General features: G+C 38.9%; 2 protein-coding genes across 2 annotated transcripts in view; both read right to left on the bottom strand.

Annotated features, from left to right (window-relative positions):
- The window catches only part of plxdc2b (plexin domain containing 2b), a 226,447-nt gene extending 217,759 nt beyond the window's left edge, over positions 1 to 8,688 (bottom strand). The window contains exon 1 of the mRNA XM_007230313.4: positions 8,210 to 8,688. Coding sequence (XP_007230375.3) covers positions 8,210 to 8,294 — 85 coding nt within the window. The 5' untranslated portion in view covers positions 8,295 to 8,688. The remainder of the gene's footprint in view (positions 1 to 8,209) is intronic.
- Positions 8,689 to 24,124: 15,436 nt separating this feature from the next.
- Positions 24,125 to 25,565, bottom strand: part of malrd1 (MAM and LDL receptor class A domain containing 1) — a 153,673-nt gene continuing 152,232 nt past the window's right edge. Inside the window, exon 33 of the mRNA XM_049482896.1 lies at positions 24,125 to 24,699. Coding sequence (XP_049338853.1) covers positions 24,637 to 24,699 — 63 coding nt within the window. The 3' untranslated portion in view covers positions 24,125 to 24,636. The remainder of the gene's footprint in view (positions 24,700 to 25,565) is intronic.

Genomic DNA, 25,565 nt, shown 5'->3' with positions numbered 1-25,565 from the left:
GTGACCAAGAAAGCCAAAAAACTCACTGGTCCTCCTGTTTTTTCAGTTACAGTCTGGATGAAACAGTTTTATCACTGAGTAATAAGTGTGAAATATTTTTCACAGACGTCCCCCTGAGAAAGTAATCCCGTCCAGATAGGGCTTTAGAGTCTTGAGTCTTGAGAGGGACTGTACTCGGACTCAACCACCAAAACGGCTCATCTCAACTTGAACCTGCATGAAGTAACTTCTGACATCTTTGCTTACAGATATTTGGGTCGCTCCAATTACAAAAATAGCTTGTTTACGTTAACATAAATATAAATACCTCATTTAATGAAGAAGTAACAGTGAGAATTCCCTAATCTTCTGATGGGTGGAATATATACCAGCACAACTCTGTGTGCCAGGTTTATTATTAGAGTATATGTGTGTGTGTGTGTGTGTGTGTGTGTTAGCTGTCCCACTCTAGGCCTGTCTTTCTTTTCATGGACTCTGGACAGTTTATCGTAGCTGGATACACTCCACGTGCCAGACCATCGGGAAAGTCCTCAACGCCCATTCGATTTTAGCATGACCCTATTAATAATGCAGCGTGCACGAGGGGAGGGACACTCCAGCCCTATGCAGCAAAAGCAGCACATGCAGCCAGAGCTCTATAAATACTGCTCTATCTGGGCCATGAGCACTGAGACAGTCAATCCAAAACTCTGCGAACAAGAGAAGCAAAACACCATAACTCAGCCCGAAGTGTGACTACGGGGACGAGAAGCCTGACTCATAGACTGTCCACATGAGCCATGGACAAGCCCACAGCCATGTCAATGATTTAGAGCCAAACAACAAACCAGGAGATGTTCCGACTCATAACTCAAACAGAGTAAAGCCATAGAGGGAAGGGATGGGTGTAGAACTCCAAGGAAAATGGTCACAGATTGCCATAATGGAATAGATAGGTGTAATTTAGTATGCTGGGGACATCGATAAGAGCAACTGTTCTACATTGCACAGAATAGAAGCCCTCAAATTGGTCCTCAGGGCCTCCCACTAGGGCCACACTTCAAAAAGTTAGACTATCTGGGAAGGCCTGGACACTTATTTGAAATCTAAAGGTGTGCATGGTTTCACTGGTACTGATAAAGCTACACTGTACTGTTTAAAAGTTTGAAATAACAATTAGACCCTGGTCACAATCATTACTACCCACTACTGCACTTGTACACTGTGGGTGGTAATACATGGTAGGACATATTTCTGGTACGCATGTGACACTGTGGATCCTGGAATGGGAAATGCATGCACAACTTAAATGTAAATGGAATATCTCTAACAGGCCATCTATCACCCACCAACAGGCCTTAATCAAATTCCTACCTTGCCATGAGCAGGCTGGCCTGCACAAGATAACACCTCATTGCTTATACAGTTGGGGGCTTACCCAAGCTGTCACCTAAAGTAAAATTTCATGATCAATTTACAAACTGCTGTCCCATTAATACTATAAATGGAACACTTCATCTACAGTAATTAGTCAACTTCGCACTTTTAGTGAACTGAAAATGGTGCTTGTAATAAAGTGTCACCTTTATTCTTGTCATTATTTTAAAATGATGTCATAGCAATGTTATCAGTGCACGTATAGTGCAAGCAATGTAACCGCAATGCCAATGCAGTTCAAACTACAATATTTCATTTTCCAATTACTAAAATAATCTGCTCAAACACAAATGCATTAGCTGTTCCGTGCTTATACATTTGTCATGATCTAAAGTGTTCATCGCTATCTTACATCCCTCCAACAGTCTTTTTTCAGGCCTGCATTGTTTAAATAGCAACGACACCTGTAAATATACCTACACCAATGGTGTGGGCTCGAAATGAGGTGTGTTCAGGTAAATTTAGATAGAGTATTGCTATCTTGGCAACGGAAAACACTGACAAAAAAACAGCTTGTTATGAACACACAGATGAGCAGCAAAACACACCCATGATAAATACTTTTCCCGTCGTTATTATAGCAGAGACACACCGACATTCCCTAAATCAAGCTGCACAGTGCAAGATTGACGGATTGCTGATAGATCGCTAAAACAGGGCCCACAATGTTTTGGCATGACAACAACAATATGCCATAATCCATTATGAGGCAGATTAAAGAAGTCTCTCATGGCTGCACAACAAAATCAGCTGAGGAAATGAACAGGCCAGTGGCTTCTATTTGTTTCTGCATCTGGGACAAAATAAGGCATTCCCAAGTTGCATTTCTATTAGCACAGTCTATTCATGAGGGAGCGTGAAGTGAGGAGGAGGAAGGAAAGGGAGATGGAGAGAATGTGTGAAAAAATGTCTAGAAGGGAAAACATAACGCCTACAGTCAGACCATTTTTTTCTTTATTTTTTGCATGATCTGCAAACGATCATCAGCATGTCGCGTGCTGTCCAAGCAGTAATTCATCCAGTTAGTAGGGTGCTGTGGACAGCTTTCCATCAATCTATTTTTTTTTTTCAGTTTAATAAATATAAGCTTTCTGTTAATTAAAATGTAAAACAACTCTTGGTGGTCATATTAGAAATGTTTAACTCACAATGCCTTGAATGTGGATGAATCTGATTATCAAAAAGTTCTTTATAGGGGGAGAGACAGCAGACAGAGGGGGAGAGGCAGAAGACAGAGAAATGAGGCAGCAGACAGAGAGGGAGAGGCAGCAGATAGAGGAAAAGAGGCAACCAACAAAGGGGGAGAGGCAGCAGACAGAGGGGGAGAGGCAGCAGACAGAGAAGGAGAGGCAGCAGATAGAGAGGGAAAGGCAGCCGATAGAGGAAGTAAGGCATCAGATAGAAGAGGGGAGGCAGCAGATAGAGGAGGAGAGGCAGCAGATAGAAGGGGAGAGGCAGCAGATAGAGGGGGAGAGGCAGCAGACAGAGAGGAAGAGGCAGCATATAGAGCGGGAGAGGCAGCAGATAGAGGGGAAGAGGCAGCAGACAGAGGGGGAGAGGCAGCAGATAGAAGGGGAGAGGCAGCAGATAGAGGAGGAGAGGCAGCAGACAGAGGAGGAAAGGCAGCAGATAGAAGGGGGAGCACCAACAGATAGAAGAGGCAGCAGATAGAGGGGAAGAGGCAGCAGACAGAGGGGGAGAGGCAGCAGATAGAAGGGGAGAGGCAGCAGATAGAGGAGGAGAGGCAGCAGACAGAGGAGGAAAGGCAGCAGATAGAAGGGGGAGCACCAACAGATAGAAGAGGCAGCAGATAGAGGGGGAGAGGCAGCCGACATTTCCCCATAAGAATCCTTTCAAAAGTGTCTCTACAGGTCAAAGTTTTTTTTAGCTAGAACTGTGATAATCGGTATAATTGTAGGACTTGTGCTTTTCTAAACCAACTTACTTAAAGTTTGTTCACAAACTTTCCCTCTCTCACCAAAAATTCCTTTATTTTGGTGCTGTTAGCATGCTAATGTTAGCTAACTAGCCAATCACCAAACGTTTAAAAATATATCTGATAAATTTATCTGAATTGTATTTGACAAGTTTGCGTAACTTAGCTAGCAATGAGCAGGCGGGCTAATGAAGCTAGCACAAACAGTAATGACACAAATGTGGTAATGTGTGTTCAGCTTCGCTCGGCCAAGGAGCTACCTTATCTAGTAATTTACAATAAAGTACAGTAAAATAACAGAATAAAAGATTAATACAGTCTTCTGATTGACTCCATGCGCAATCCTGCAATCTCTCTTGCATTAGTTCATTGAGAGCTGAAAAGAAGAAGAACTGCCATGTTTGGACACGGCTAACATTAGCATTTCCTCATTTCTGGGTATTCAGAACTGGGCTAGCTGCCCCTTTCAAGCTTAATCAATGGACTCCAACCATAAACAATAAAGCTTTGTTGTGTGTGGCGGCATAGTAAATGGTTTATCAATTATTATGCTTTAGCTAAATGCTTAATTAGTAGTAGTAGAAACAGAAGCTCATTCACCTCTTTTTCTTTTCCAAAACAGATGTTAAAACTTTGAGTACCAGCCAATACTCATTTTATTTAATTAAAGGAAATCACTTCAGATGAAAATCTACAAAAAGGCTACCATGTCACTTGACTGCTCCACTGAAAAAAACACATCTAATGTAACAAAGTATAAATCAGGATCATTATTTTTTCCCCACCAGTATTTTTCTGCAGATATGGACTGACCCTATACTGGAGGTGGAATACCAATGCCAATCATAATCATGACCCAAATTTTAAGACTCACAATTTGGAGACTTACAACAACAAGTCCTCAAATGTCTTCAGGTTAATAGGATTTAAACAGAATTACCCGCACACACAGAATTACATGCACACACCAAGACCAAAGGGTTAAGAGCCATGTAAAGGGAAAATGATACCAGATGTAGCAATACTTTATCTATGGAGCTTTATCTTCTACATATGGCTCGAGAGAGATATGTCTGCAACATGTCTGGAGGCAACAGCTACAGTTTAGCAATATGTCATGGTTGAATGGCCTATATCATCTGCGTCGGTGGTAAGGCAGTGCTGTATCTCTTGCCAACTGAGGACACATTTCTTGCATAATTGAGAGCACATGCACATACATTTAAAGATAAGAGTACTGGTGAAAAACAGTTTATGGCTGGTATTTGACATAAAACCTGTAACGCAGTCCATATTCTCACATTAAAACATGCCAGCAATTTATAATCCTCATAGAGACAGTAAATCATATCCTGTGAGGGTAATGTCGAGTAGGACAAACACATGGTTTACAGGTCATGCATGACCCTTCTGTCTGAGAAACGTTTGACTGGTTGTCACTAACTGCTAAACCAGACGTGTGGGAACCTCAGCATAACTCGGGTCTATGTTTTTCTCAGCAAGTGTTGATCCTTAGTGATGCCAGCACCCTCTGTGTCCAGGAGTCTGGAGTGTTAAAATGCCTTTCCTTGGTCAGTGTTTGTATTTAAAACATGTGCATATGTTCACTGATAGCATGAAGGATAATCCAATGAGAAGGTAGCAGATCTAAAGGTAGAAAGAGAGCAGATAGCAGTTCAAAAAGATTTTGCCAGTGGTTTATTTCATTTGTCTAAGAGGAAGGACAGAGACTCCTACCCCTCAAACCATCCATCCATTCCAACTTTAAACCAACTTTACAGTTACCTTTCTGAATTTCAATGGAAGTCAATGTAAAAAGAGTTGTTATTTCAGGTTATTTTGCAGAATTGTTATTGGTACAATCATTCAGACATTGTCACACAGTTTATTCCTCTATGGCATATGGCATGTATTTTTGGTGTAGAAAAACATCACACCATTGTTTAAGAGATTTGTTTGCTTTAAAACTTTTTTTTATTTTGAAAACAGGCTGATTACTTGGATAATAAATGCTTGATTATGATGGCCCTTACAAAAGTGATCTATATAATGTTGCCCATAGGCAGCAAATTAAATAAAACTTGTTTTAATAAGCTTAAACAGCTAAATACACTTTATTACAAATTATTGCACATATACATATTTTTATTTATGAGTCACGTGTATGTCTCATTGTACTAGACATAGATATGCCCTATTTAAAAAATAAATAAGTAAATAAATAAGTTATGGTATGATATGAAATGATGTAATAACCCAAAGCTGTTTTTTTATCTGAGGGCAGCATCGTGTAATAAAGGGTTAAGGAAATTCTTGTGTAGACTCAATAGTATATTACTTATGTAGTATACTAAAAATCAACAAAAATGGGAGATACTTTTTTTTCATGGGACAGCCACGATATGCGACGATAGGAACTTATGTAATCAGTCAGTCAACAATTTTATTTTTGCTTTGCAACCAGCCAATAAACTCCCAGCTTGATTATAGATCCGGTTATAAATATTTATGTAAACTGACTCAGAGGTGTTCACTGATTCGTTTGGAAGTGAAGAATCGATTCGATTAACTGACTCGAACCAAACCGAACGAGTCACTAAATTTGAAATTCGTCTGGAGCGCGTGCGTAAAATCACCAACGGCTCCGTGACTAGTGTTGTGTTTTTTATGGTAGCCTGTATTAAAGGTATTTTTCACAAATATCTAAATTCAACACACACACACACACACATATAACATGAAGTCTTAGAGAAGCGTGTGCGCGAGCGAGTGTGTGAGCGAAATCCACTGTCTGAGAAGTGCTGAAGTGATGAACAACGTTTTAGCCGCCTGCTAGGCTAAAGACCGTGACACCAAAACTAGTTGGAGCAGGTAGAGCTCCTGAGGGCAAAATACGAGAGAGGTGAGAACCTTCCCCTGAAAACACACTGTCACAGTTCATCTTACACACACACACACACACCACCGTGCAACAGTAGCTCCCCAAAGTACACTAGCAACACTAGCACCCCATTTAACAAAAAACAGCCACATGAATCTCAACTCTTCACCAATCTTCTACCAAATCACTGCCTACTCTATAGACAAAGTAGTAAATTAATAAATAAACTGTAAAAAATGACAATATCACACCAATATTACATGCAGCCTGTTTGTGTCTGGGTATCAATAATATCATTTTGTGTAATAAGGATGTATTACATTGTCTAAAGCCGTTATCTCGTGACTTTCACCACAGTAAGTGCACTAGTTACATAAAAAGAAGAGAAGCAATTATTTGAGACACAGCCAGAGCTAGACGGGGTGAAAGCCTAAACGAATAAAAAAAATCAGCACACATCAATGCTGTTACACTCTCCACTACCCCTCCTTTTCCTTCTCTCTCTCTCTCTCTCTCTCTCTCTCTCTCTCTTTCTCTGTCTCTCTCTCACACACACACACTTTACAAGTCTACATCCCCAGAGAGCACTTAAGCACCGGTCTGGTTACTGGAACTGCCACTCAGAAGTGTGTAGTAAGTTGCTGCTGATTAATAAAGCACTTACCACCAAAGCCACCACAGCTAGAAGGTTTGTGAGTTAGAAAAAAACAACAACAATAGAACCCCTAACCTATATATAGCAACAACAACTCCACTTAACACTCACTCTGTTTAAAGTGTTAAAGTAAGCAAAATCGCTCCCTACTCCCTAGATAGTGCAACAAAGTCATCATAAATGGGAGAGCTGGTCACTACATGTTAACACGTGTAACTATTCTATTTAAAATAGTAATATCAAAACCCTCAGCTGGATTTCAATAACACGTTGTTCAGTAGGCATGTAGGGCACTATTTGCATTTGCAGCCGTTTTAAGGAGCAGTGAGTGATTTGAGACACGGCCAGAGAGCTGCGAGGTGAAAACAATGTAAATGGAGAAAAGCATCAACAACACACCTCAGTGCTTTAAGACTGTCAGATTCCCTCTTTCTCTCTCTCCCTCTCTCTCTCACACACACACACACACACACAAACAATTTACTGGTCTACATCTCCAGAGACCGCTTAAGCCACTCAGAAGTGTGTGGTAAGTAAGTGTGCAATAATGCACTGACCACCACTGCCACCACATCCCAGCAGTGACTTAAGGAGACCACTAGGACCCCTATATAGCAGCAACAGCTTCATCCGAGAGTGTAAGTGTCTGAATTTATAAAAACTGCTCAAGTGTTAAAGTAAGCAAATCGCTCCCTACTACCTTAAGAGTGCGGTAAAGTCATCATGAAAGTGTGGGAACTTGACGATGCATGATAGGCGTAACCACTCTATTGAGAATAGTTGCCAATGTGCCTGTAGCTGGATATCAATAACATGCTCTGCAATGGACATGTAGGGCACTATTTGCATTTGCAGCCGTTCTAAGGAGCAGTGAGTGATTTGAGACAAGGCCAGAGAGCTGCGAGGTGAAAATCTAAATGGAGAAAAGCATCAACAACACACCTCAGTGCTTTTAAGACTCTCTGATTCCCTCTTTATCTCTCTCCCTCTCTCTCTCTCTCTCTCTCCCTCTCTCTCACTCTCTCGTTCTCTCTCTCTCTCTTTCACACACACACACACTCACACACCACAATTTACTGGTCTACATCTGCAGAGACCGCTTAAGCACCGGTCTGGTTACTGAGGGCTGCCACTCAAAAGTGTGTGGTAAGTTAGTGTGCAATAATGCACTGACCACCAGTGCCACCACAACCCAGCAGTGACTTAAGAAGACCACTAGGACCCCTATACAGCACATACAGCTCCATCCAAAAGTGTGAAAGAGAGTGTGTGCGTATAAAAGCTCAGTTAAAATGTAAAATTTTGCAACAGCGGGTCTTACCGTGCTCTGTCTCTCTCTGGATCTCCACACTTCCCACCACTACTGCCAGTCCCAGCAGCAGCAGCAGCTCCGTCCCGCGCGCCATATCCTCACCACCTCCTCCTCCAGCCCCGCGAGCTCACCAACACCACCGCGCGCGCGAGGCTATGTGTGTGTCCGCGTGTGTTATTGAATGTGTGTGCGTGTGAAGAGAAGAGGCTGAGGTGGTAAAACAGCAAAGAACCGAGAGAAGGAAAAAAAGCCTCTGGATTTAGTCCTGAAGAGAGAGAGAGAGAAAAAGCAGCGCTGCTCCTCCGACCCGCGCGGGTGTGATCTGAGTGTGCGCGCGCGTGTGTGTGTAAATGTGTGTGTGAGACACAGAGAGAGAGAGAGAGAGAGAGAGAGAGAGAGAGAGAGAGAGGGAGAGAGCCTTGAGCGCGAAACTGATCGTAAAAACACGCTTCACAACATCAGCTCCTGTGCGCGCACACCTACTGAAGGCAGTGTGTAAGTGTGTGTGAGAGTGAGTGTGTGTGAGAGTGTGTGAAAGAGAGAAGAGAGAGAGGCAGAGAGAGAAAGAAAATGTGTGCAAGTGTATGTTTACATCTTCCTAAGGACCTTGCATGCCCCCACAATGATGGGATAACGGGAAACATATGGACAAAAGTGTTGGGACACCTGCTCATTCCGTTTTTCTACTAAAATCAATATTATATAGAGTTTACCCTTTTTTGTTGGAACGAAGGACTTTCTACTGAATTTTGGAGCATTGCTGGAGATTTGATTGCAACAGGGCTGCCACATGTTCTTAAAAAGCCTTACATGTATGGAATGCAAAACCTTACATTTAAGGTCTTAAAAAGACTTAAAAACAGCCAGAGTTCCATCCAGGTTTTCAGCCAAGTCTTACATTTTTACTTTTTACTTGTTTTGTTAATTCCTGGAAAGTGTAGTTTAATCAGTAGTGTTTTCAAATGGTGTTAGTACATAGTGATTAAACTACAAATCACATGATAACTGCAGGCAGGAAACATTCCTGTTGGGCCACTACGTGCACGCCAAATTCTAAAGTCTCGCACCAAAGCCTCTGGAGTTAATGCGACTGCTTGTCGTGTTTTCAATGAGACTTGGCTTGATAGCAAAGATTTTTGCATTTGGTTGTTTGTTTGGTTGAGACATTGGGTGCCAAGGCACTTAAGTCTCATGTCAAGGCAGAGAAACACTTACTTGCCAGGAAAAGCCTCTGCAGCCTCAAGCAACACCTCATTTGACAACTGAAGTTGAAGTTGGTACTAAAAAGGAAGAACTTGAGTATAAAATTTATTTTAAAATGGTCTTAAGAGTCTTAAAAAGCCTTACATTTAAAAAACCCACGCCTAGCCCACACCTGGTCAAAGAACCATGTAAAGCATTCAAATAATGATTTTAGTTGTCTTGCATAGTCTGTATAGACTCACTGGAGTCATACTTATCATACATGATAGATGAAATAAAACCGTATTACACTCGACAACCGTAGGTGGACTCAGGAGCAAGTGCTCATTAAAAAAAAAACAATTGTGTCTCAGGTTGTTTTTTTCTGTTTTGTCCAAACTAAAATAGCATATGTAAAAGGTGATGTGAAATCCACTTCCAATTCCTGACTGTAGGGGGAGCCCAGGAGCAAGAAATATCATTTACCACATACTGTTGCTTTAAAATAAGCATAAAACAGAACTTGAATTGGGTGGCTAAGACAAATATAACTTCATGTGGGCGAGGCTTATATTAATATAATTGCACATAATAATCTAAACAATTTTCTTCACCGTGTACTACCTGTGGTGCTATTCAGAATAATATAGTCTGTGTAGAATGAAAGTGTTCAACATTAGCAGAAAATACATACTGTCTACTTATCTAACGAGGACCTGTGGCCTTTCTATTTTTGTGTCTTATAGAAAACCTTATTGATAGATGGTCAGCCTGGCTTGACAGCATGATATTCTGAAGTGAGCTGAATTTTTAACAGTGTTTACATCTGGTACTTGACCAGGTTGGACTTATGTGATTGTAATGTCATTCATTGGCCTTGTCAAATATTGTCTGGTCAAATATTGTCTTGTTTACCTCTACTGGTAAACAAATTCAGATTTAATTTTTTTTTAAACTAGAATTTCATCACCCCCGTACTTACTGCAGTTGTCTAATAATGGATTGGCGCAGTGAACACACTGCTATAACCCACACACATACATACTGATAAACATGATAAACTAATACTGTTTAGGTCTGTTTTATCGTATTTTTCCGAGCTACCCTGTTTTTATTAGACAAATTTAATAAGCTCACCAGCCAGAAATGTACAACACATTTGAGTTAAACTGTGATGGGTTGTTCTGTTATGTCTAATACATTTTCTGATACCATGGAAGAACTACTTTCGGCTTTACAGAGAACCATGTGTATAATAGAGTTGTGAGAAAGTGGAGGACCTTTAAACTGGCAAAGAGTGAAATGTAGACATTTAACTGATTATTCATAATCATCACGTTTAAATGACAAAATAAAGGCTTGAAATAGTTTTTAAAAAGTGTTAAAAGCACATTCTGCATTTCTTATTCCTGGGCTCCCCCTACAGGTAGGAAGTTTGTGCCAGGACACACTGAACACATGCCTTTCTGGACAGGCTAAGAAATATTATCTAAAATAATATGACTTAGATTACAGAGCGTTATGCCATTCTTACAAGTGAAAATGATTTAAAAGCTGTAACTTTAAGGAAAATTAGTTGTAGTGCTCATTTACGACTAACACATCAGAAAAAGGTACAACACAATTAAAAAAGGTACAGACAGTCCAGACTAAAATGCTTATATTTCAGTTTAACTGAAAAGTTGTTTTGCAGCTTTGTTTATATTCATAGAGCATACAAACTTAACATTTTGTTTAAACTATATATAAAACAAATTTAAAAAGGGGGGTGTAAGTTCAGTTTTGCATGATACATGTCCTAATCCTCTAATCAGTAGCTTTTAATTATTATCTGTGGTGTTAAATAAGGATTGAAAGTGGTCCATGTTTTGTTTTCTTTTGCAGCCCTAACATTACAAAATAAGATATCATCTTTTTTGGCATTTACTATTATATTATATTATTATAGAAAGCATCAAACTAATCTTTCTCTGAAGTTTACTTTTAATGTATGTGCATCAAAGACTTCTAAATCTAAAACCCTTTAGAATTAAGATGACTGCTTTTAACCCTTGTGTGGTGTTCATATTTTTGTTACTCGTTTACTTTGTTACTTGTACTTAATTCAGCAAAATTAAGCAATTTAACATTAAAATACTTTACACATGCTTGCTTCACCTAAATTGCAAGCAACAAAACCGGCTTACATGGTTAATATTTGCACTTTACCTTTCTTATGTTACATTTATTTCAAAAAGTGCTAGTCTTTTTTTTATTAGTTTTTTAACAAAATGTAAAAGAAAATGATACTCAAGATATGAGTAGAGAATTTGTTTAGTTTCAAATTTACAAATGAAGCAATGTTTATTAGCCCTTGGCCAAAAACAGTACGGTGTGTGCTTATCGAAAATGTGTTTGGATATATGTTTTTCACAAAAAATGAGCCAATGCCAATGAGTTTGAGTTAGAAAAAAAAAATTTTTGGTATCATTTGATGAAAAATGAAAACGGGTCCCACAGACCCGAACACCACACAAGGGTTAAGACTGATACATTGTAAATTCGACTATTCATTTTCTGGGGCAGAGTTTTTGGTGAACAGTTTTAATGTTTTGGGGGGTTTATGAAATCCATGCTGGGTCAAATATATGCAAACACCCACTTTTAAGACCTGAACTGTCATACTCTTCTAGAAAATTTGTTTAGATGGTCTAGATAAACCAAAGAACCACCAAAGAACATGTCTGCCATTAAATGGAAACTGTTAGAACACCAGTGTTGTCTAGTCATGCAAAGTTTATGCCATCATGACATCATAGACAAGAAGTCCCTGTTCAAAACTGACACCTTCAATCTCGACTTAAGTTTGTGGTTGACCACGTGGACAAGAAAAAGTCTTCTGGAGGAAAGTTGTATGGTCAGATGAGACTAAGATTAGATTTAGATGAGTAAAGTTGAGGCATTCAACCACGAGAACACTGTATGAACTGTTAAGCATGGTGATGGTAGCATTTGGTTCAGTGCTACATTGAAATGTTTAAGCTTTCCTAACTGAACATAAGCCAGTGCAAAACTAAAGGAAAGCAAGGAAACAAACCATCACACACAAAACATCTGGTGCGGCTGTAAGCTCTTCTGTTTTCTAAGTGCTGTGAAGGTGAGTGGAGATAAACAGTAGCCCACTCCTCTGTAGGGAGAGAGAGAGAGAGAAAGAGGGGGGTCATTAGTGGTTGGCAGTAGGGCCTGTTCATTTGCCAGCTTGAATCCTTTGGGGGTACTGAGAGGCAGTGAGCCACCCGAGCGCTAAGCAGCCACCATCAACCCTGCAGGCCGGGACAAGCTGCCGGGGAAAATTGTTTAGCATGGAGGCCTCTGTAAAGCAGTCCAGTTCAAACACCCTTTATGATGTAGCTGTGGAAAAGGCCAGGCCACATTAAAATGCCGAGCGAAAGCGCCGGTCGTGGATAAATTGAATTTGGATTCTGGTGTTAGCTTTTACGACCGGAGCCTTTTGATAGGGCTTTTCTGCGGCAGGACGGCAGCATGCCTCCTGAGCCAGTTTCACATAAAGTCCTCCAACAATTTACTCTGAAGTTCAGACCTCAGCTCACAGCATGGACCTGTCTGACGAGTCAATCATTTATTTTAATGAGACCCAGATGGAAAAGGTAAGACAGTGTCAGCACATTTTGTTAGCTGTTACTGAGTGAAAGTAAAGAAAAACAAGACAAAAAAAGTAAATTACTACATCAAAGATGACATTCTCTTTTTTATTATTATCTAGAGACAACCATGTTATGTACAGCTCTGGAAAATAATTGAGAGACCACTTAAATTTCTGAATCAGTTTCTCTTATTTATAATATTTATAGGTATATGTTTGAGTAAAATGAACATTTCTGTTTCATTCTATAAACTACAGACAATATTTTTACCAACTTCCAAATAAAAATATTGTCATTTAGAGCATTATTTGCAGAAGAAATAACAAAAAAGACCTCAAATAATACAAAAAATACAAGTTCATATTCATAAAATTTCTGCATTTGAAACAGTTGCAAAGACACATCATTGTGCCCCCCCCACCTAACAAAGAGATTCTGATTGGTACTGCGTCCGAGCGGACTGCTTTTTACCCTGCTTTTGTCTAAAATAGATAATATAGATAAATATATTCATAAAATTTCTGCATTTGAAAAGACACATCATTGTGCCAAGCATTTTTTATGGGTAAAATTGGGTTCCTGAATCCTCATTTTGCTACTTTTATTTTTTTTAATAGATGAACCATTCAGAAACTGAATATCATCACAAGAGACATACAATCTTCCTAACTTTCAGTGAAAGTCAATGTAAAACGGGTTTATTTTAGATAATTTGAGCAATTTTCTATTTGTACATTTATCAAGAAACTGTGACATAATGTAAGAAAAAAATTGAGCATTCAAATTATGTATTAAACTAAAAAACTTTTTTTGTTTTATACCTCAGTGGCGATATCCAACTCAACCAACTAGTTGAAATTCTTAGTTAGTCTCCTTTATACTCCCTTTTATTACAAAAAAATACATAAAATACATCTACAAAAGAGCATTTCAGAGTCAAACATAGGGTTTCACCGTTTTTTATTACAGCATTTTGATTGCAAGAAGGTTTATTGTTTGGTTGCAATGCATGTTAAAGGTTTAAAGTCTTCTTTTTCAGTTATATACTGTGAATGTACATAGTATTGTACTATGATTGTTTCAAATGTATCATAATTATAATGTCATGAGCACTGATATATTTACATTTGACTATTTGTTTGGTTAGAAAGTGTGGCTTGATCTCATTTTCCCATCATTTATCCTCTAAAACCGTTATTGATTCCCTTCAGCCCGCACTGCTAATTGAAAATACTGTGGGATTTACAGGTGGTCTGGCTAAAACTCAAGCAGAGCTCAGCAATGTCCATTCAAATGTCAACCAACCCCTCCATTGCTTATCCCCTCTATAATAATTTATCATACGATTGGTCTAAAATGACTTCTTAACTCTTGAGCTTTTAGTGAGTTCTGGGTCTCTGAAAAGATCTGCTCAGAGTAAGGTCTAAAATGTGTCTGTTCCAGAGGAACTCAGCTGTACATCATTTACACAACTGTTTTTTCATATTTTTATTAAAGTGATGACATTTTTAGAATTCAGTTTTTGAATTCAGTAGATTTAACTAATAATAAGTGCTTTAAATTTAAATAAGTATTGTAAAGATATAAACAATTCAGTTTGCCATTTACTGACTGCTTGTTCCCCCATCTGTGAGTTTTAGCTAATTAGAGATTCTTATGTTGTTTTCTACATCCATACGTAACATGGAGATCCTGATTGATTCTGCCTCTAAGTTTCATTCCTTTTTCCCCATCCCCAACCTAGCCTGCAGATTCTGATTGGTTCTGCCTCTTTCCACCACCCTAACATAATAAGGAGATTCTGATACGTTCTGCTTTTGAGTTCTCTGACGGTTGCCCAGTTCAGAGCTAAAATGTAGATTTTGATTGGTTCAGTGTCTACGTTTGACTGCTTGTTGCCCCACCTACAGCTAGAATATAGATTCTGATTGAGTTCCCTGATGGTTGCCCCCTTTAGAGCCAAAATTTAGATTCTAATTGGTTCTGTGTCTATGTTTGATTGCTTGTTGCCTCACCTACAGCTAAAATGTAGATTTTGATTGGCTCTGTCTCTGAATTTAATTGCATATTGGTCGGCCCCAGCTAACATGGAGATCCTGATTGGTTCTGACTCTGTGTTTGAGTGCCCCCCCCCCCCACCTAACAAAGAGATTATGATTGGTACTGTGTCCGAGCGGACTGCTTTTTACCCTGCTTTTGTCTAAAATAGAGATTCTCATTGGTTCTGCCTTTGAGTCTGACTACTTGTTGCCCCAACCACAGCAAAAAATGTAGATTCTGATTGGTCTGCCTGAGTTGACTACTTGTTGCCCCACCTCTTACAACAAAAATGTAGAATCTAATTGGTTCTGTGTATGCCTATTGACTGCCTATTGCGCCACCCCCAGATAACATAGAGATTCCAATTGGTTCTGGTTATTAGTTTGACTTACTGTTGCTAATGTAGAGATTTAGTTTGATTCTGCCTCTGTGTTAACTGGCGGTTGCCACATCCACACCTAAAATAGAGATTTTTATTGGTTCTACGTCTGAGTTGACTGCTTTTTATCTTTTTTTTTTTGTCTAAAATAAAGATTCGGATTTGTTTTGCGTCAGTTGAGTTGACTGTTTTTTACCCTGCTTTTGTCTAAAACGGAGATTCTGGTTGGGTCATATGTTTCACACCCCTGGTCTATTCTATGAACTAACGCCTCTACAGCCCTTTTTAAAACGTTTAGACCCCACACACTCCACAGGCTGACGTGCAGCACCGGCTGAAGCCGAGCCTACAGGCATTTTGTGTCACTTTGGAGGAGTGTTATTGAGGGAAACGTGGTACAGTAGGCACAGCAGCCAGCACTCATTATGTGACACACACTGTGAGAGAGGCTGACAGGTAACTACGCTGAACACAGCGCATGAATATCAGTGAGGTGTGGAGAGGTGTCCTCTATCCGGGACATGGTCTGCTGAGACACCCTTATACTTCTTATCATGCTGGTGTGCACAGACACACTCTCACACACACACACACACACACTTACTGACTGGCTTGTTTGCCTGACTGCACTTTTCCTGTGCTCTGTTCCTGCAGTGTTTTATGGTCCCATGAAACGAGTGAAAGCTTCCTTAGGCTCAAACACCAGGAAGTGAGAGCTTCAGTGAAAGTTCAACCAGGAAACTCTAATACTAGGTCATATTAACCTTGACCATTCACAAATCTTTAAAAAAGATTCAGGGGGACAACTGAATAGCACACTTGTATAGCTTGTGAGGTATTATCTTGTAAGTGAGGTTCAACACTAGTCAGTGTGCTCATTACACAGCAGTGTGAATTATTGGAATAGGACCAACGCCAGATAGTGAGAGCAGATGGACAGAACATTTCATTTCCAAAATGTAACATTCCTCGATTCACAGTGTCGCATGTTTACTGGGAATATGTAACAGACAGCATTACCTTCCAAAGTGGACAGAGCAATGGGTGCTAATGATTATGACTGGAGGTGACTAGCTAGAATTGACCCTTTTGAACAGACAAATTGCACTGGCAGAAACCACATCCCCATTTAGTGCAGGAGACTAATAGCACTTTTCCACTGACGTGTAACCAGCGCCATTCTGGTTCGCAAACCTAATTTTGAACCGTTTGCCCCGTTTCCACCAACAAAGGTAGGTTCCGGAACCAGGAACGTTCGTTCACAGTGGGAACCAAAGAATATTAGGTTCTTCTGTGACAACATCTGTAAGGGTGATGTGACGTTTTGACGGTTCCACTAAAACTGGTGGAAGCATGGGCTGATTTGCTGAAAAGCACCACAGCCCGATTGGAACTGGTTCAAGAACTACAGTTATTTTGGTGGAAAAGTGCTCTAAAGTAAATATTTAAAACAGAATCAAATCAAATTAACACAATAGTCACTACAAATGTTTGGTTAAAGGGGACATATTATGCAAAATTCACTTTTTGCATGCTTTGTATTTCCACCTGGGTCATGACTGTCTTTGTAAACTCTCCAAGCTACAAAAAAACATCCATCCATTCATTTTCTGTGAGTCAGTTAAATATAATCTTCTATAAGCTGTTTGGATGGCTCCTTCATTGTGACATCACAATAAAGAAAACACCCTGAGCAGCATTTAGGCTAGCAACAAAATATATGGGTAATGTTTATTTTAGCTAACTGCCTTGCAGTCAATGCTAGTCATAAACTAGTTAGCACAACAAACTGGCTGATAATATATACATTTTGCTTGGAGCCCCCAAATGCCTTAAAACAGCGTTAAAATATACTGAAAAACCAGGTGTCATTACTGTAGCTAGCTGTTTTGTGTGTTGTGGGAATGACATTTTCACATTTAAATCATGGATTTCTAACACTAATCAACTGCTAGAATTAGATGCACTGTATTTCACATTTTTAACAAATATTGCAATAATGGTATAATAGAAATGATAATGACACTTAATAAATGTACCCCATTGATCAGGAAAAATACATGGTGAATTGACTATTTTTTCCAGACATTAACACATCATCTTTCTCTCAATGCTGAGATGTGCTCCTCTGTTAATCTTTGTTTAAATGGTTACAACAGAAATACATTTTACCTTCCTTACAAAAAATCACACACTATTGCAGTAATGACAGCAATGTTGGGAATTGGAAAACAAAAAAGAACATACCAAAAGAACCAGAGTAATGTATTCATATTTCATATTCAAACATCTAAACGTCTATAGGTCGGTGTGACCAGAAACATACTAACACACATACTTCTTCACAAATGACAATGTTCAGCTAACATAATTCACAGCTCTGCTGTAAAAACACGCGCATTCTAAAATTACTGTGGCTGTTTGCACTCTCAGTCCTCAAGGGAGCGATAGAAAACAGTCAGTGAATGGAGTCTGCTGTTATCCTAACACCCTCACCTATCAAACCTGTCGACGGTAGAGCGGTGTGTGCGGATGTTGGTTGAGCTGCTGGATTGAAGAGGTGATGATGTCTCTTATATACAGTATATTTATAAAAACAGAAACCAGCTCTTGTCAAGCTGTTGTTGTATGATGACAACCGACTGAACCAAGGGTGTTTTTACACCTGTAGTTCATTTTTCTGGTCTGAATCAGTTGATGAGCTTGATAGACTGTTTTCTATTTCCATTTGGTTTGTTTTCACAGAGGCACAAACCTAAACCCAACAAAATGCTCCCTAACAAACCATACCAGCAAGTTTTCTCCTCTGATTGGTCAGTGCTGTCTGGCATGGGAACAAGAAAGTAAATACAGGAAGAAGTTTCTGATGTCCCAGAACAGCACGTATATTTGTGCAATGTGAAGGTGCTTTAACACTTTTTTAATATAACTTTATTTAAATTTTTCCCCCATTCCTTCCCCAATTTACATGCAAATTACACAACCCTCTCATTAGGACTCCCCCTATCACTAGTGATGCTCCAACACCAGGAGGGTAAAGACTAGCACATGCCTCCTCTGACCCATGTAAAGTCAGCCACCGACTCTTTTCCAAATGCTGCTGATGTAGCATCAAAGCACACTTGGAGGAAAGCACAGCGACTCGCTTTCAATACATCAGCTCACAGACACCTTGCACTGAGCAACATCACCCTGTCAGTTTCTACTAATAATTAGTGCTTAAGGTATTTAAATCAATAAAATGTCAAGGGTGCTCAAATTTATGCCTGCCTAATTTTTTTTTTTAATAATTATTGCACACTTTCTGTAAATTTCACTTCTCAACTATCACTGTGTTCCTCTGCTATATAATATATATTTAACTAATTGCTGATCTGAATAACCAATGATTTATAAAGGACAAGCATGAAAATGATTAGGGGTTCCCAAACGTCTTCATACCACTGTATTGATTAACTAAGCATTGTGGTGCGGTCTCCTTTCCGAATGGATCACTGATTTGTTTCACTATGAGTGAAAAAGCAGATGAAGACTTTTTCTGTTTGCTGTTTTGATTTCTCCATAAACACAGTAGCTCTTGTATTATTACTGTTATCAGTTACTATCAAAATTGGCTGAGTATTGTTGTTTCCAAAAAACTCCCAGAAAGACCTACCAGACCATTCTGCTTCTGTTATAATTAATATATATTTGGCTTTGCAGGGATGACTGCAAAAACACATGATCCCACTTATTCCCACTCAGGGGTAATACAGCTTTCTATATAAAATAAAAAATCTTAAAGACTGCTGCTTTTAGGATTGTTTTTAGTATGTGTGTGTGTGAATGCTTAATAATAAATGTTGCAGCTATGAATGTTGGCGGCACTCAAATGTTGGCTTAGTGGTTAGCACGTTCGTCTCCCAGCACTGGGGTCTTGGGTTCAAATCACTCTTACCTCTTTTCCAACAAAAAAGTGCTGGTGCCAGAGCCGGGTCCTGCGAACCTGTGAACCTTTTAAGAACCGGCCCGTGTTTCCACTGCTTCAAGGAGTCACTCACTACGTATGTGAATGTGAGCGTCAACAGAAGTCAGTGGACGATTTGAAAACAACATGTCGGAACCCAAGCTCCTTTTAAAACTTGTGTTGCTATCCTCGGTGGAGCACTGTTCATTTTTTATTCATTTAGCTGCTTCTGCTGCTCTTAGCTGTGAATGGTGATGTTTGTAAACAACTTTGCGCCGGAGACGCTTCAGCGCCCCGCCCTTTGGCTGGTCACGTCACACGTTCACTAGTTCCAGACCAGCAAGATTGTGGGGCCAGTACGAAACCGGCTTTTCTGGCCCAGAACCTGTGATTTTGCGGTGGAAACGCAAAGAACCATTCGGGAAACTGGCACCAGCACCGGCACCATGCCGGTGGAAAAGCGCCCTCTGTCCTTTGTAAAAGCTGTAGAGCCTGATGCAGTCCTCCAGGTGGACGGTGGTTTCTGGTTAAGAGTACGCTGTGTGCTATTGGCTGCCGCTTCTCACCTGTGTGTGGAAGTGTGCTGAGTATGAATGGTTGTGTGAAAAAAGTGTAAATTGTAAAGTGCCCTTGGGTTTTTAGAAAGGGGCTATATAAATGTAATTTCATTCAATTATTCATAAACATAGATAGACACACATCAGGCATACATATACACACTCTGCCTATCTAAAGGTATTTTTTATTCATTTGTTTATATGTTTATTTATTAGCAGACTAATTAGATGAACAGACACAATAAACAAGATCTTGTTCCACCTTAACATTTCCACTCTAAACTGTTCCCTGCCTCCAACCCCCATCAGTTGCCTTTAAAGTTAGTATACATGAAATGAAATAGCCCTAAAAAAACACAACAGTGCTAGTATTGCTGAAAATGTGAAAAAAGATTGCATCTGAATACTACTATAGTCCTTTATAATTGTGCAGTTAAGACGGGAGAAGTGAGGGGACCTAACACTTAGGGATAATCTGTTTAAAATGATGTTAATGAAATAAAAAAAATGAATAAAAATGTGTAAGAGCAGCTAAACACAGCGCTGCAAGTTAAACGCAGACAAGTGGAGAAGCTCGCCCGCGCCCAGAGGTGCCTGATTATAACATTCTAACTAATTTTTTTAAACAGTTTGATTTGTTACTTAAGGTTACGTTTAGTTTTGAATGTTTCATTATAGTTTCATTTTATTTTGTTTTCACCTTTTCTCACCCAATTCAGTTAGATTGAATTGTTTTGTAGAGTGAGTTTGCTAGGTTTAATTAGTTTTTACACATCACAACAGAGAGCTCAATCTGAGAAACACATAAATGAACTCAAAAACTCAATAAACTTTACAGGTTTCCCTAATTTTCACCAAAATGATCAACTTATGAGTGAGTGCGAGAGAGACAGAGAGAGAGAGAGATTTATCAGTTTATTCTCCGCGTGGGGTGTTCTGGTGTATGAGCTACTCACAACAGGTACTGTATCTCCTGTTCTATCTCGCGCTCATATTCTAATCCCATTCTGCAGATTCCTCAGGGTTTTCTGTCATTAGTTTGCAGCTAGCGTTATAAATAAGAACTAACGCCACAGACCGCGAGATGCCATTGTGCTGCAGCTGTTGTGCCGAATCCGACTCCCCGCAAAACCTGACTCTGCTTCGCGAGGAGATTCGGCACAACACCGCGTGCTGTAAAACTGCTGGAGTGGAAACAGCGCTTATAAATAAATTAACAAACACAAAAACTAAGGGTATTCTATCAGTAATTTCAGCTCGTTTTAGTTAGTTTTTTTCTTTCAGTTTTCGTTATTTCGTTCGTTTTTCGTTAATGATAATACTTGTTTACTTGGTTATATTGTGATAGTCATGCCAGAGCTTTATATAAAATAAAAATAGCATTAAAAACAGATGCCTGTCACAGACTATTTCCTGGAGACCGACGGTCGGGTCGGGATATATCGAAACCGAACCGATACTGTGGCCCAAGAACAGCGATACAAACCGAACTATGGCCACACTGTACCGTTGCATCCCTAATGATATCTAAAGGTATTTTAAAGGTTTCTAAAAACATTAAGGCAAAAATGGACTTCAAATGTCTGCAGTGTAAAGCAGTAAAGCAGGTGTGAGGGAGCCCTCCTCTGTTCCACAATATCACTCCCTTTTTCCCCTCATTCACTCCCAGTGAAAAGCGAGCTTTCCAGAGCTGCCACTGAATGAGAGAGAGAAAAAACACAGAGTGAAAGGAAAGAAACAGAGAATGAACTGAATCGCAGTAGCTGCATTTTTTCAGTCAGCTGACCGTCATGTGAATGGAGGCTAAATGAGACAGGAGAGAGTGTGTGTGTGCGTGAGAGTGTGTGTTCAGGCTTTAAACTCAATAGCAACACAAATGAAACTGAAGTGCTGACTCACTGTATTAAAGAGAGAGTGTGAGTGTGTGTGTGTGTGTGTGTGTGTGTGTGTGTAAGTGAGTGTGTATAAATAGCTGGGGGGACTGTTATCCCCCATGATCATGTAACTTTTGGCTGACATGCTTGAGACATGTGACGATCTATAAATCCGTAAATACCTCCTCACACCACAGTTTATTAGTGTGTGACACTAATAAAGAATGTACCAATCATTATTATTATATTAACCTTCCACACATCTCTATGGTATATAAATTAATATGGTGCTGATCTTCCATAGATATACTTAAACACTGAACATAACAAACACTGCATTCACCTTTATAGATTTAGATGCAATATGGATCAATATGACGCCGATTGTTCATTATCTATACTACCTACAATATATAGAGATTATTATGGCAATGATCTTCTATAGATGTTTATATGGTACAAGGATTAATAGCATAAGGGTCTTTCATTGATCTCTATGAAACACTCCCCTCCAAAAGTATTGGAGCAGTGAGGTTGATCCCTTTATTACTTGGGCCTCTCATTAAAATATACATATGAGATACATATGAGACAAAAGAGCAATATTTAGCTTTTATTTCCAGGTATTTATATCTGGATCTGATGCACAGTTCAGAAGAGTGCACCTTCTGTGTGAACCCACCCATTTTTCTGGTTTATACACAATTCATCACACCTACACACGTCTCGTCACACCCCAGCAAGAACGTAGCAGTCATATGTAGTATAGAATGAAGATGATCCATTTAGAGATTTAAAAGAACTCGAGTCAAATGTCCCAACTAAACTAATTATTTAATATATTTACACACATTTATTTTAAATGAGCATTTTATTAACATTTTATTATAACATTTATAGTCATTATGACTTTTTTTTTTTTTTTTTAGAAAAATGTGTTTTGCTTTTATACTTTAACCCTCCTGTTATGTTCTGGGTCAAATTGAGCCGTTTTAAAGTTTGATCTAGGAAAAAAAGATAAAAGTATTTTTTTCAGTATGAAAATCCTTTTGCTTTGCCTTAATTAGTGTAATAAACATATAATATGAAAATGGTTCATCTCACATATTTGCATACACCTCTTGCAAAAACAAAAATCTAAAACCAAATTGCATTGAAAAATGTCATGCTTCAAATGTTATGTAAAACTGTTGTGTTTTATAATGTAATAAAGTAGTGAAACATTAAATTAAAAGTATTTTTCAAATGAAAAACAAGTTAATTATCCTAATTGAACAATTACCTATTAAATTTTAGGAACACCATTGCATTAAATATTGATAGAATAATTAGTAATGGAGTTAGAAATGAAACATTTACACTGCTTGTTAGGATTTTTCTTTTTTTTTTTTTGTTTCTCTTTGGCATAATTAAACATGCATCGGCTCAAACTGATGCGGGAACACCATTGCTGTTCCTGACAAATGAACATAACAGGAGGGTTAAGTACTTTTGAAAGTAGTACTTTTACACTTTTACTTGAGTAAAACGCTTGAGTTGATACTTCAACTTTGAATTGAATAATTAATGTGAATACTTTTGGCACCTTTGTTAATGAATGTGTGTTAAGTGAATCAGAACCCTGTCCAGTTTTCAGATGGGTTGTTTAAATGATCTTTTGCTTGTTTAAAAATTACTCTAAATTGTCTGTATTTTCATTACGTTATAGGTTTAGTTTTGCAGTAGAACAGACAAAGGTTAAACATGTCATATGTATGCAGTTCTACCATAGGCTATGAAATACACTGCAGGACAAGCTCAAGCTAATCATTTTATAAAAGAAAAAGAACATATATATATATATATATATATATATATATATATATATATATATATATATATATATATATATATATATATATATTACTATAGTTTAACTATATCCTAATGTTTTTAACTTATACATTTTTTCAGACTTTTAATTATGGAACATACGCTGCTACTGTTCTGAGAATGATCCAGTGCTCAAATAATACCTGAACACTAATGGCACTGTATGAATTGTTGCATTATACAGAGAAGCTGTAATGTGAGTAGAACTGAAAGTGGACGGAGAGAGATGAGGTACAAGGTAGGGCTTTCTGGCCAAATAGCTTGGAGAGTTCATGTCATTTCCTAAATGTAATAAAAACATCGTTTTAGGAGATGAGTTTGCAAGCGGCATCACCACAAGTAGTGTAATGTTAGTAGTTCTGAGTAGAAGAAAGAGAGAGAGAGAAAGAGAGAGAAAGAGGGGAAAAAGAGAGAATGATTAAAGTCAATGCCGGTTTGGGTAGTATGTCCACTTTTATTGGTGTTTGCTGCGGTCCAAAAGAAAAGCAGTTTCCATGATTTAAATGGGAAATGAACCCCGTGTTTCGCAGCGGAGCATAGCCGAGTCTGTTATATGAATAATACTGAAAACCACACAGGCTGGAAAAAAAGAGGAAATGAGCAGCAGATTTACAGTCTTAATTGAAGAATTATGGACTTCTAATAAGTGTGTTTTCCTAGTACTTAACATGGCCACTTTTCTCCACTCCAGAATCGCTGAACACAGCCTATAATATGTTGAGTAATAAGCTGATAATTTGCAGTTGCTTTCACTGTTTTCCCATGACAGTTAAAGAAATTAAGTTTTCATGGATTTTACAGTTTTTGGACGCTGTTCATGTATAGTCATGCAGCCAAGGAGGCTCAAATTACACAGAAAGTATAGCCATGCAAGGGCATGTAGTGTCATTGTGTGTCTTTGTGTGTGTGTGTCTTTGTGTGTATGTGTGTGTGTGTTTATCCTCAGGCCTCGCAGCTTCTGGTTTCCTCATAGAGTGGGTTGGAGAAAAACAGCTTGGCAGCATACTGAAAGAAACCCAGAAAAACAGACATAATAAATGAGCGTCTGGAAGAACTAAGGTAAACAGGTAAAGCTTGGGTGAGTTTGTACGAGTGGTGTGCAGTGAGGCCCTTATAAACCTTCAGAGAAGGGATGACAATAGGTGCATGTAAATCATTACATAATATTTAATCAGGAAATATATATTATAGTTATTGTAAACTATAAGCATATATTTTATAAATTAACTAAAATAAAAAACAGCAACTAATTCAAAGCATTAGTCTGCGTTTTTCAGTTGCTACAGGACTCATATCTGACTGACAGCACTTTTAACCAATCAAAACTGCTTTTTAAACTGGCTTCTGCCCCCTTGTGTCTGCGTGACCCTTCTGCTGTTTTTTTTTTGACGGATTTAGTAATGAGTCTATTAGCAAAGTCGTAGGACAATCTAACCTATCAGATTCATGATATTCACTCCAGGGGCGGGGCCATGGCTGTGTAGCCCCTTCTCGTGGCTCTGCTGAAGAGGCTATGTGTTGCTTAGTCGTAAAACGGAGCTCATGCTGGATTAATTCAATAATTAGCGAACTATCATGGAATTGCGGCTGTAAATCAGACAGATATTGTGTCACTTCATATTAAAAATCCTTTTTAAAGGCTGCTCTTCAATGTGAAACTAATTCACAATAATAGGCCGTCTGACTGGTGAGTTTTTGTGTGTACTTAATGTTTTGGCTGACCTGGCGTACTGTAGGCATACATATGAGTGGTATTTGTTGAACGGCTGTACTCGTAGGAGTGGTGAGTGGTGGGTGTTGCAGAAGGGGTACCCACTATATTCACTGCACGCCACTGGTTTATACAGTCTTACTTACTGATAAATATTGTA

Source organism: Astyanax mexicanus, chromosome 8 (assembly GCF_023375975.1).
Source record: "Astyanax mexicanus isolate ESR-SI-001 chromosome 8, AstMex3_surface, whole genome shotgun sequence".
Taxonomy (NCBI): Eukaryota; Metazoa; Chordata; class Actinopteri; order Characiformes; family Acestrorhamphidae; genus Astyanax; species Astyanax mexicanus.
This window is presented reverse-complemented; position numbering and strand designations above follow the sequence as displayed.